The sequence below is a fragment of the Musa acuminata genome, chromosome BXJ3-4, assembly GCF_036884655.1.
Source record: "Musa acuminata AAA Group cultivar baxijiao chromosome BXJ3-4, Cavendish_Baxijiao_AAA, whole genome shotgun sequence".
Classification (NCBI taxonomy): domain Eukaryota; kingdom Viridiplantae; phylum Streptophyta; class Magnoliopsida; order Zingiberales; family Musaceae; genus Musa; species Musa acuminata.
The window spans coordinates 47,003,545-47,016,488 of NC_088352.1; the positions used below are offsets into that span (position 1 = coordinate 47,003,545).

Consider the following 12,944-nt stretch of genomic DNA (forward strand, 5'->3'; position numbering starts at 1 on the left):
CTCTTTTTATCATGCATTATTGGAGTTCATCACCTTCCCACAATAATTGACTTGCTTTGTAGTTCTCTCTTTTTACTGCAGTAGAAAGCTAACATTGCACCACTTCATGAGTAAGAACTGATTCCAAGCCATCAAGAGGAGGAAGCGAGAGGAACCAAGAAAAGGCCATACATTTCAACTATCATAGCTGTCTTGCACTCGAGGCGGCTGCTTCCCTTCGATGGGCTCGGTGACTGCGTAGATCTCGGCGAGGCTACGGCACGTCTTCCTGCGAGTTCTTGCCCTGCGTCTCTTCACCTCCGCTGCCGCCACCGATACTAATATCGTCAAGGCTTCTTGCCTCCATTCATCGTCGTGTTGAGCGAGCTTTTCTTTTCCTACTGCAAGCGACGCCATCTCTTGATGCAGCCTCCGCTCTGCCATTGCCATCCCTCTGTGTTTGTTTCTGGGTCGGTTGCTATCCATGTAGTTCTATAGACCTGGAGAAGAATCGTAACTAATATTAAGACGATCTAAACAAGTTTTTACGATGATATTTTGCCCTCCTTGACATCTTTATAGCACCGAAAAAAAATCTCGAAATACTTGCACCAGAAAGATCACTTGTTAGGATCTCTCTGCAACTATTGCTTGTCCCATTTGCGTGGGTATAATCCAACGTTTTAAATTATTCTTGGCCCTACCTAAGAGTCATAAATAGCCTCAAACACCATATTTTCCTATGTGAAGTCAAGTTGATGAAAAGTATGAATTCTCGCTTAAATCAAGAGGACCCCTTTGACAATCCATCGAAGCTTTATGATTGCCATATTCTACGGACACAATTAGACGTATGATTGAGGTGATCGGAATAGCTACTTCTTCCTTGTTCTATTTCATCGTAATCATGAAGTTATGTTTGCTTCATTGAATAGATCATCCTTATCTGCTTTAACAATCCACTGCTTCGATTACAGATGCAAATAGAAACCAATGACTACTGCGCATTGATCCCTGAAGAGGAGTTAGCAACACAGCTTGAAATGGAGCCCAAGTTCACCAAGAAAGATTGCCATGGCCTCTGGAAGTGCTTCTTTTGCCTCGAGAACCAGACAAGGATCACAGCAGGAGAGGCCATTGGAGGTGATGGAGTAATACGTCGTGACGAGCAAACGATAACTCCGGCAAATGGTCGCGTCGCACATGAGGAAGAGAGCCGAGAGCAGAAAGGGTCTCCAAAGCGTTCCTGAGGATAGCTGAAGACTGCACCATTTTCTCAGTCTTCTCTAGTCCTGCATCATATCATCTTCTATGGATCCCAATTTGTATTTTGGTGTTCGACTCATTGTTAACTTCGCAATCTCCTTAATGCAAAAAAGATTGGTCTTAATTACTAGAGGGCAACTCCAAAGACATGAAACTAGAAAACGAAACGACTCTCAAGAATATAAATTTGTCCTTCGGGCATCCTTTTCTGCGAGCTGAGATCTATAGGATACACGAAGCAGCAACAGATGTAACATCAAAAAGGAGTTTTCTCTCACAAAGGCGAAGAGAGCTGGTCTTCCTTTGGATACTCAAGTTTGTGCAGGACATGGATCTACCACCAGCATGTACATATGAGCCTTGGTTTCATACTCCTTATTCATACTCCTTGGTTTCATAAAGATTTACATGAATGCTTCGATTGCAGTAATCATCTCGACCCATCTGCGGCAGAGCTTTTGTGTTTACAAAGATTAAATGGTTTGAATCTTGGAGAAATGTCCTACAAAGGAAACCTTTACCATGTGAAGCTTTTGTTCTTGATGTGTATTACTGATGCAACTTTTCCGGAGAAAGTCTTGTCAAGTTCGAACGCAGAAGGAGCCACTGCAGAGTCTTCCACATGAGATGGTGTACAATATATTATTCCCAGTCTTGACGAAATGATTGTTCTGAGTCAATTCTTCTTTTATGTTTATGGGGACGAGTGAAAAAGACATTCCATTAATCGTCAGTAAAGAACACATGATCTCTCTAAACAATGGCAGGCAAGCTTTCATGACCTAAGAATAGAGGGTCAGAGCCTAAGAAAGACGACACCGAGGAGTGAGGCAATGAGCAGTGGCCCGAAAGACAACATAGTCTTTGTACTTATTCCTCAGCAGTACTCCATGTGTCGCGTTGACGACTAGGATCTTAGCTTTCGTGCTAATTAACTTCTTATCCTACCTCGTCCCGACAGATCTGTGGGCCAATGCCTTCAGGCCATGGGAATAAAATATCTTGAGCATAAGTCTATAGAAATTGATGAACAGGATATCGGATCATTGTGATCAAGCAATGCAGTGATAGAAATACTAAAGAAAGAAGAGATTCTTTCCAGTCTTGTGCCGTGTGGCTTCGGTACCAGAGAGATTTCTTGAGATTTTATATGCAGTCATCAGATTGGTGCAAGCTCACGGTACCAGAGAGAGAGAGAGAGAGATGGAGCTTGATGAGGAAGGCTTCTTGGACGAACTTCTCGCTCTGAGGAGGGAGACATGGGACAGCTATCCTGTGGGAACGAGTGAGCTCCTGTTATGTGATGGAGGGAGACTAGATTGCTCACAGGAGATCCCAAGCTTGGTTTCACCAGATTACAGTGAACTAAAAAAGGCTATGGTTGGCTTCAAAGCTGAACAATGACTCCCACGGTGAAGCCTGCTGCCCATTCTCGGGAGGACCCGCGGCAGTAGCATCAGATTCCCACTCCTCAACAGGGATGCAGAGTCATGGGTCTCTCCCTTTCTCCTCTCACGAAGGTTACGAACCTGTTTTAAATGACGAGCGGCGTAGTGTTCCTGTAGCCTCCAGTAATCCGGGCTCCTGTATGGGGAGAAAGAACAACCGGATGAGAAAGGTGGATGGTCTGCCATCCAAGAACTTGATGGCGTAGAGGAGCAGGAAGAGGCCCAATGATAGGCTCTCCATGCTCGGGATCTGTTGTTCCCAGCTGGATAAGCAAGATAGAAATCGCAGTTAAGCTCTTTGTTTCCTTCTTTTTGGATCTTTGCATGCTTGGATAGCAACATCCAATGGTAGATGGACAGGACATCCATCCTTGGAGACGCCATTGATTACATGAAAGAGCTGCTACTTTGAAGGTCATCAACTCCAATGAGATGGTCTCAAGCAATTCCCCAAGGGTACGAAAGTAGCATCCGATCACCTAACATATTCTTTCTCTCTCCAAAGGGATTGGAACTATTGAGCATTGCTGCAGTTCGAGGTTGAAAGGAGGGATGCAGGTACCAGAATAGAGGTAAAGCTACGTCATGAAGAGTAATGTTTTGTGATCCTCTTAAAGAGCTTGAGATAGTTAATATCACAATTTAAATTTAATTGCCATGTGCTATACATGCACAAACCTCCAATTTGATGTAGAAAATCAATTTATACGACAAATGATTAATTATCGATAAATTAGTTAGTATATTTAAATCATATGACAAGTGATTTTGATAAAAAAATTCATTAGATGATGTCTCGATTATTTTTCTAATAAAAAGGTTGAGCCTTTAAATTATTATTTTTTAGAAATTTTAATAGATGAAAATTTAAAATCTTAATAACTGATAAGTGAATTTTGAAATGAGTATAAGTATAAATGTTCACTTAAAATTTAATAATTTTATTATTTATCACTCTAAATTTAGCTCTAATTTGTATGTAGAAATATATATTATTATAGTATTATGTAATAACTATTAGTAAATAAAACGTTTGTTGATATTTTAATTTACATAATATCCTCAATATAAACGTTAGAATAGAAATATTACCGCAATTCGTTTGAGTCGGCGCTGCCGAAGCGAAATGCCCCCGCTGTGCTTTCACCTCCTCTCTCTCAACATCTCACTCCCCTTCGTCACCTCTCCTTCACGCTACCCTCGCTCTTCCTGCCACTCTCCTCCCATCACTCTCCCCTTCTGCTCTCCCTTCCCCGCCCTCAAACCCTTCCCCCCTGCCGCCGCTGCCTCTTCCTTCCCCTATTCTTATCAGAACCCTGATCGAGATCAGCAGCGAGACCCACAACTCCTGGTACCGCAGGACGAGGAGCTCGTCATCGGCGATTGCCTCGTCTTCGAGGATGGTGCCTTCGAGGATGGCGACCCCTTCGACCCACCGTCCCCCTCCGAGGAGGCCGGTAGGCCGGGGCGGAGAAGGCCCGCCGCCGCTGCCTCCACGGCGGAAACCGAGAGCTTAGTTCCGAATAAGTGGAAGGAAGCGGTGGAGGAGATCAACATGACGAAGAAGGAGAAGCGGAGGATCTCGCATGAGTTGAAGTTCGGAAGCCGGATGGAACGGAGGAAGAAGCCGCCCGTGCCGGACATGGAGGAGTACCGGACGTACCGAGAGATGAAGCTCGCCCAGCTGAAGCCCGTGGTCCTCGATGATCCACGCGAGTTTCCGCAGGCGGCGGTGCCTCCCGAGCAGAAGGGGCTACCGGGAGGAAGAGTGGCTCCGAGGAACCCTAGACTGGGGTTGGATGGGGGAACTTTGGAGGATATCAGAGAATTCTTCAATAGCGGAAAGTATGTGCCCAGAGATGTGGATGATGACAAGAATCCCCAAGGTGAGTTTGGTATTTGGGCTCTCTATATCAGTTCTAGTATCAATTCTTTCCCTTTCCTTGTCTCTTACTATTGATGCTATAGACATTTGGTTGTAGCAAGATTAGTAGTTGTTTTGAGCAGCCATGAACTTTTGCATGATGAACTGTGAGCAGTGGAACATGAATGGCTATATTGGAAAGAATAAGTGAAAGTAACTTCTGATAATTCTCCTGCAAGTCTGGGCCTCTTACTCTCATTTGTCTATCTATAAGGAGCATGTAAGCCAAAAATTACATGCGTTTTCTAATGAGGCAGAAATGTGTGATACAGGTAGAACTCAATATAGTGTTAAAACTAATTCAACTAAGCACCTCTTTGGATCACAAATATTCAACAGAATCTTTCATTACAACTTTCTTAATATTTACTATGTCATATATGTGTATGCTTCTCAACAAGAAGGGGCTTATCAGTGATGGCGACAGAGTATATTTTCCATTCAACAGTAAGATATAGCGACAATTAGTTTGTCAAGCTTGTGAGGTTAGATGAATGTTGAACAAGGAGAAGAGATAGTAGAAGATGCATCTGATGTCCTGGTTAGGTGGAGTAGGCAAAGACTGGTGTGGGCAGGACTACATGGCAACATGAAGATATGCTTCATATAGCTATAAACTATTTTTGTAAAGTTGAAAGTTCAATTGCTATCCCTGTGGCTTAAGGATGAGATTCCTAAGATCAAAATCACTCGAATACCTCCTTTCATTCCAATGATGTGAAGATCTGGCTCTGATATGCAGCCAAACCATAATCATCCATAGCTTGATACATGTTATGCAAAATTTGTGCAACTTTTGGCATGCTTTATATTAAATATGTGGGAGGTAATATTATACATATGTGTAATATGTGTAAAATATGTATCTGCATTTGTAAGTACATATTAAATGCAGATACATACAGATACATATATAATATGTGTAATATTATACATATTACACAACAGCCAAACCATAATAATCCAAATTGTCCTTTTTGTGTGCTGATGTTTGTTCTATTAGTAAATACTTTGGCCCATTTCTTTTCATGACTTGGAAATATTGCTAGAGTATAGAAATGGGATAAAGGAATGATTTTCCTGGTCTGAACTTGGATCTTTCTTCAGTCATCAGTGCAATACCACCGGTCTGCAATTGTTCCTTCAGGGTAGTCAATGAAAGCTGATACCAATATTATTTTTCTTGTCCGTAGTCAACTTCTTGTTTCATGGTTGAAATACTTGTTCATTGCCTAGTACTTTTTTATTTCATAATTCTGGTATGTTTCTTCAATCCAATTTGTATCATCTGTTTGTATATCTACATTTATGGTTAAGTTTTACATAGCAAGATCTTAGATGAATCTTCTTGAAGGGTTCTATGTAAGGATTAGTCTTGTTTTTTCCCCAATTATTACAATGTAGTTGTCCTTACTATGCTTTATGTCAGACTTGGTTTTGATATAGCAATTATTTACACAATTTTGCAGGTCGGCGTAAGCTGTTCACACCAGAAGAAAAGGTTCTCTTAAATAAACGCATACCTAATTTGGCAGAAGCAACTTCAGTAAGTCGTTTATTTTCAAATTACATGTACTGGATTCATCTATGGAATATTACTCATTTGCATATTCTGAATGAATTGTATAAAATGCTAAGAATTATCTGTTTGAATTAAGTTATTGATCTCATGTCATGTAATGTTGTTGTCTGCCTGTTACAAGTGGAATTTATTGATCACATATTGGTTATATGTTTGCTTGTTACAAGTGGAACTTATTACATGTTCTCAACAAAGTGCTCAACTCGGAGTTATGTGAGAAAGTTAATATGTTTGCTATAAAATTTATCAATGTAATTTTCTTGACTTCAAGTTTGCTTAAGGGCAAATATTTTATCTTTATTTAAAATGTCTTCTTTATTTTTTAAATTAATCATCTTTGAAGATTTGTACACTGTATTCTTTCTACTTAAAAACTTTTTTTCTTTTATTGTATAAAAGTTTCATTTTGTGACCGATAACAGTTTTCGGCGTACTGGTATGGTTCTAGGACATACTGATATATTGATACATATAATGTTGGTGTATCAATTGCCATCGATCAAGACAGTGAGAGAAGAGGGGGCAGGATGATGAAGAGATGGAGGAGGAGGAGGTGGAGGAAGAAGTGGCAGTGTGAGGCAGCAGATTGTAGCAAGGCAACGGGTGGTGGCGCCGAGGCAGCAGATGATGGCAGTGAGGCAACAGGTGGTGTACAAGAGAAGATTGGGGGAGAGAAAGTGGGATATAGTACATTTAAAAGAAAAAGGCAATTGTCATTGTTGAAAAGTTCAAAAATAAATTGATAGGACTACAAATTGACCAAGTGAAATTGTTTGATCCAGGTGCCAGTTATTAGTTGGATAGGTAAATATTGGACGGTACGAATCGGTTTGACCTATTTTTGATACACTAGTATCTGCATATTCAATTTTCTAATTTTTTATGATTAATAGAAATGTAAATATAACAAGTAATAACCGATAAATTCTAAGTAATATATTATAAAAACATAACACTACTGGCTACTGTAAAATATTCTGTATGGTGACATACATTACAAGAATTCCATTCACTACTTTTATTGCTTGATTAAACAAGAAGTTTCATTTAGTAAGCATTATGTTTTGAAACTTGCATAATATTAAAAATGATGTGCATTGATATTGTCTTAATAAACAATGTATATAGTCACAATATAAGTATTTCACAGTTTTTTCTTGTAAAACAATTAAAAAACATTATTTTTGTATATATATTTTATGTTTTAACTATTTTGTAACTTTAGGTAGATTTTTATTCGTACATCTTGTTGGAGCCAATCCTCTGATTTGTTTTTCCTAATTTCATCAATCTGATCAGATCTTAATTTTTAAAATAAATGATCCATTTTCAGATGAATGCATCTTATTTTTTTGATTTTCCAATTTTTATTTGGGGAAATTGGTTAAATCTTATGAAACTAGTCAATGATCTGATCCAATTTAAGCCCATGTATGTTATGCTAGAATTCTGATCTTGGCAGCAGTTATTGTGATGTAATTGTATCATGCTTCTGTATTTTCTGCTTCATAGGGTGTCAACTGGTTTGTGACTTTTTTCTTATTTTCATTGTTCTTTAAAAATGGTTACATTTTTTTTCTTTTCAGAGTAAATGGCTCCCTCTACACAGTCTTGCTGCATCAGGAGAATTCTTTCTTTTGGATACATTACTAAAGCACAATGTTGACATCAATGGTGTTGATAAGGTATGATAAAATCACCATTTGTTGAAATCTTTTTCTGTCTTGTTATGAACTTATTGGATATTCACTTGGAACCAATCAAGGGAAGCTTGTTATTGCTAAATAGTAACCATGAGGTTGTGTGTTAGTGCACAAACATTCGTGAAAGCTTTGTGCATTATGGTTCTGTGATGTAGGGAATATTCTATTAATCTCTTTGATATCTCATAGGATGGTTTGTCGGCAATACACAAAGCAATTCTTTGTAAGAAGCAGGCTGTTATCAACTACCTCCTCAGAAATTCAGCAAATCCTTTCATTCGTGATAAAGTAAGCACTATGAGATCTTATTTGCTGCATATAATATTATATGCTTTCTTGCTTGTATATGCTGTGACATTTTTTCATTGCTGCTGACCGATACACTTGTAAGATTCATTCTTAATTTTTTGGCTACCATAATTTTATCTATTTGATGTCATAACATCTAGTGATCACAAATGTAACTTTTTTCTTTTGAGGTGAAAAAAAACTTATTCTAGAAAAATACTAGAAAATAGTACAAAAGTCAACAAAGTGGAAATGCTCACTGTAAGGTTTCACAAATGATATATTCAAATTGGGTACACTGTGCTTTACAGTTTCAGTTAGTTCTTAACTGTGTTCTGTTAGTTCTGATATGATCTGACTTGGCCTAAACCCAACTGCAACCATGTGTACACAATTCAGCATTCATGCTGCTAGAGGATTTGTATCTGAATTGGTTGGAATTTGCTGGTCTTGGCAGTAATCAGTTTGAAATTGGTATGAATGGCCAATGCAAAGCCAAACTAGGCCAATCCATAGGTTGCTTTTGGCTTATTCTTGTTGATCCTTCTCCATTGAAGAATTGGAGAAGTAGCATGCAGCTGCTGCTGCCCAATGTTGACATTTTTTAGCTTCTTGAGGAGGAGGGGAAGGTACTTTGCAGGATCACCAGATCTGTGCCGTTACTTTCATTTTGCATATATCACTGAAGATTGATAGATCTAAAGACCTGAATATGCTTGTCCTCATGTTAAATGTTTATGCTCACAGATATTGATGAGCTTTCCTTCTGGAACATTGATCCTAGTGCTTGTACATTTTTTCTCCTTAACAATGTTTCCTTTGCTTTTCATGTGGGATCAATTAATTGAATACTCACTCTACTTACCAGATCACTTGGATTATCTTCTTGTGGTTTCCCAACCGCCTTTAAAAAATATCCTCATTTATCAGTTGTGCTAATTCCATCCTACGACAAATTTAGGTTTTTAGTTCCCCTATAAAGCAAATAATGCATCTTAGTATCTTTTTTCGATGGCATTATTTTGTTATTTACTTGTTATTGAAGTTTTCAACAAACATGTCAATATGATAGTCATTTTGGAAAGTTGACCATTTAATTTGTGATGTCAGTGGTAATAGTATAAACTAGATGACTGGTGTTACGCTATTTCATTCCATGGGATCTTCTCCTGCGCTAGACATACCTATCCAAGCAGGGACTAGCCTGCAGATCATCCTATATACACAAAATCATAGATAGGAACCAAACTAATTAAAAACCACTTTTGATCAGGTTTTGTCAAAACTGACTGTTAAAACTCCATATGAATGTAGTTTGTCATACATACTTTCGAAGTCATGTTAACACATTTTGGATCCTTGAAACCCTTGTCAAAGTGAATCTAATTGTTTGCTTTAAAAGGCCAACAAATTTTGGCATTTTTCAAAATTTTTGATTGACACTTACCAAATATTACATGATCGAGACAAAAATTTCATATAATACCTAGATATATGTTTATGAAATTGTTATATTCAAGAATGCTTCATGATGTTATTTGATCATCTAGTGATGGAAATTGGTAACCATTCTGTTGATACTGCTTTTATTTCCTTCTTCAGTGTGGTTTTGGTAAGCTAAATAACAATCTTTATAGGTAGGCACTGGCCATTTATTTATCATCTCCACTAAACAACAGTCTTTCCTGAATTCATATTATGTTTCTGACCATTTATGATCTAAAGACTAAAGTGTTCTAAGATTTCTATGTTGTAGATTATGTTGAGGTTAATATTTCTCACTTGCATCAGGATGGGGCTACCTTAATGCATTATGCTGTCCAAACAGCATCAAGTCAGACCATGAAGATCCTTCTATTATATAATGTTGACATAAACCTTGCAGATGATGTACGTTTGTTTTGTTTTCAATTAATTGCTAGTTTTTTTATACTTTAACTAGATGAAAATTAAGTATCATAAGTTTTTTGCAGGATGGATGGACTCCATTGCATCTTGCCGTGCAGACACAAAGAACAGATATAGTCAGGTTGTTGCTGATTAAAGGAGCGGACAAGACCATAAGAAATCATGTAATTCTCCAACTGAAGGCTTTCTGTTAATAAGTGTGCATTTGAGATTTATTTGTGGTCTTCTGAGATCCTTCTGAGATATTTTTGCAACAGACTTTTGGCTTAAATTGAAATAGGATTTTTTTGTGCATTATTTGGGAATTTTGTCTTCTTGGCAAGTGGACATGAAGTTGGTACCAATTGGCCATTGTTGACCTTTATATGATATTTCTTATTCATCTATGTTTGGCCATTAGCTTTCATTGGTTTGCCAATGCTAACATTACTTTATACTGATACCTTTTATCAGGATGGATTGACACCATTAGATCTGTGTCTTTATTCGGGTCACAACTCAAGAACGTATGAGCTCATAAAACTACTGAAGCAGTTTCCCCTGTCGAAGACATCTGCTTGAGTTCCCCTATGTTTGTCTGCATAAGACCATCTTCGACAAGTCGCCATCTTGATGACGTTATTGTCAGGTATAATTGATCTTTCATCAGTTCTTCTTTGTCCTTTATATAATAACATCTAAGCTTTATGCCATTTAACACTTACATTTTTTCTGACTGCAGACAGATACAGCCCAGCAATACGTTCAGTTCTAACAATCGCTCATCCGTGGGGGTACTGTCCATGCGAGTGTTGCCTCTTGGCCTAATCTTAATCAAGTTAAGAGTGTAGCTGAATTCTATCCTGGTCAATCTCTGTATCCATATAAACAAGTCAACACTTCAATTACAAGGTCATGCTAGCTTTGTGTAAGGTCAATAAGCTAGAACGCAACTATAATGTAGATATGGTAGTGGACGTGAATCTTAAATGTCCTTGCATTTTTGACCATAGGGTTCTTTTGTGCTAAGGGCTAATTTCAGATTAAGAACATCCTAAAAGCTTCTAGTTTTGTTCCTTGCAATTGTTGCAGCATAGCTTAAGCCCTTGTTTTGTGTTTCTTGTTCTTTTCTTTAAACGAACATCATATCTGTGTCAGAACCTAAATAGTCACGTATAAATGTTGGCCAGCTTCACCATGTTCGTCGCGTGATGCCGAAGCTTAATCAAGAGCAGGAAAAGCAATGCCTGGTTGCCATCTGATTCATATCCAACGGACCCGACCGCTTTCCTGAAACATTCTATGTAGCTCTAACAACACGCTAAACCTTTGCCTTTTCCCTTTCTCTTTTCCTTTAAATCTTTTTCCTTTTCCTTTATATTTTCTTCTCGTGAAGGAACTGATTATTCTATCCTCCCTCCTTGCTTATTTGAAGTCTCTCTTCCACGCACTAATAAGCGAGGACACTTGTACCGAGTGCAACATCAGTCTCATCCGCTAAACATGGCGAGCGTGAAGGTTTTCGGCTCCCCGACGTCGGCAGAGGTGGCGAGGGTGCTGACATGCCTCTTTGAGAAGGAGATCGAGTTCCAGCTCATTCGCGTCGACAACTACAAGGGCCAAAGAAGACTCCCCGAGTACCTCAAGCTACAGGCAATGACGCTCTGTGGCACTTTCCGTTCCAATTCTAATGTTGTTCTCATGTGGTTCTTACGAACGTAACTCCTCGTTGCAGCCCTTTGGACAAGCTCTAACTTTTGAAGACGGAAAGCTGACCCTCGTCGGTGAGAAAAGGCCACAAACTCGATGCAGTTGCACCATTGATTGGAGCTTCAGTTCTTGTTGCTATATGATGCTCGTTCTGGTTGCAGATTCGAGGGAGATATGCCGGCACCTGGCGGACAAGTACGCGGACCAAGGCAACAGAGACCTCCTCGGCTCCGGGACGCTGGAGAGGGCATCGATCGAACAGTGGCTGCAGACCGAGGCCCAGAACTTCGACCCGCCGAGCTCCGCGCTCGTCTTCAACCTGGCCTTCGCGCCGCTGCTGCGCCTCGACCAGGACTGGGAGGTGGTCGAACAGAGCATGAAGAAGCTGGGCAAGGTGCTCGACATCTACGAGCGGAGACTGGACGAGACGGATTTTCTGGCCGGTAACAAGTTCACGCTCGCCGACCTCTCCCACCTTCCCAACGCCCATCGCCTGGTCGCCGACGACAAATGCCGCTCCCTCTTTAAGTCGAGGAAGAAGGTGTACAGGTGGTGGGAGGCGATATCGAGCCGCCCGTCCTGGAAGAGGGTGGTGCAGATGCAGCAGGAGCCCCCCCACATTGTCTAAGTTCATGGGTCGTCTTCAGGGTTTGCTCCTTTGTATCTTTGCCTACCATGTTGCTTTGTTCAGCCAAGCGCTTCCTCGCCGTGTGCTTGTTGGAGGAGTTTGTCTTGCTACCGAGGCTAGTTTAGGCTGAATAAGTTCCGTATCCAAATGTTCTGCAACTTCCAATCTAGTTTGATGATAGCATCAAAAAATTTAGGGTTAAATCATCCTTGCAACATGACAAGTACGTGAGGAAATTACATGATTTTGGTAATTAAAGAGTGATCGACTCTTGCTGTGTTATGGAACATGTCCTAATAAAAAAAGACACTCCCACATCAGATAATTGATGATATCTTTAGAATATGGGATAAATTTTTACATATAAATATATATATGTATATATAACCAATGGAAATGGTAAGAGACATTTAGGTATTTAGATTTTTAATATTAGTGAGTAAAATAAGTTTATTGGATGAATACTAATACGAAAATATATATTAAGGATTGGCTTATATATATATATATATATATATCCCTCCTAAAT

At 39.3% G+C, this 12,944-nt stretch overlaps 2 protein-coding genes and 1 long non-coding RNA gene across 3 annotated transcripts; all 3 read left to right on the plus strand.

Annotated features, from left to right (window-relative positions):
• Positions 1–78: 78 nt before the first annotated feature.
• LOC135635944 (uncharacterized) lies at positions 79–1,369 on the plus strand. Its single transcript, XR_010495768.1, has 2 exons — positions 79–449; positions 957–1,369. It is a non-coding gene; the product is annotated as an uncharacterized LOC135635944 (long non-coding RNA).
• Positions 1,370–3,790: 2,421 nt separating this feature from the next.
• Positions 3,791–11,153, plus strand: LOC135634682 (ankyrin repeat domain-containing protein, chloroplastic-like). Its single transcript, XM_065145183.1, has 8 exons — positions 3,791–4,579; positions 6,087–6,163; positions 7,786–7,884; positions 8,092–8,190; positions 9,982–10,080; positions 10,164–10,262; positions 10,552–10,726; positions 10,820–11,153. The coding sequence occupies exons 1-7, from the start codon at positions 3,820–3,822 to the stop codon at positions 10,657–10,659; spliced, it is 1,341 nt and encodes a 446-aa protein (XP_065001255.1). The 5' UTR covers positions 3,791–3,819; the 3' UTR covers positions 10,660–10,726; positions 10,820–11,153.
• Positions 11,154–11,290: 137 nt separating this feature from the next.
• Positions 11,291–12,482, plus strand: LOC135634683 (glutathione S-transferase F10-like). The gene is made up of 3 exons (XM_065145184.1): positions 11,291–11,730; positions 11,813–11,861; positions 11,949–12,482. Exons 1-3 carry the CDS (start codon positions 11,581–11,583, stop codon positions 12,413–12,415), a joined length of 666 nt encoding a protein of 221 aa, XP_065001256.1. The 5' UTR covers positions 11,291–11,580; the 3' UTR covers positions 12,416–12,482.
• The last annotated feature ends 462 nt before the right edge of the window (positions 12,483–12,944 follow it).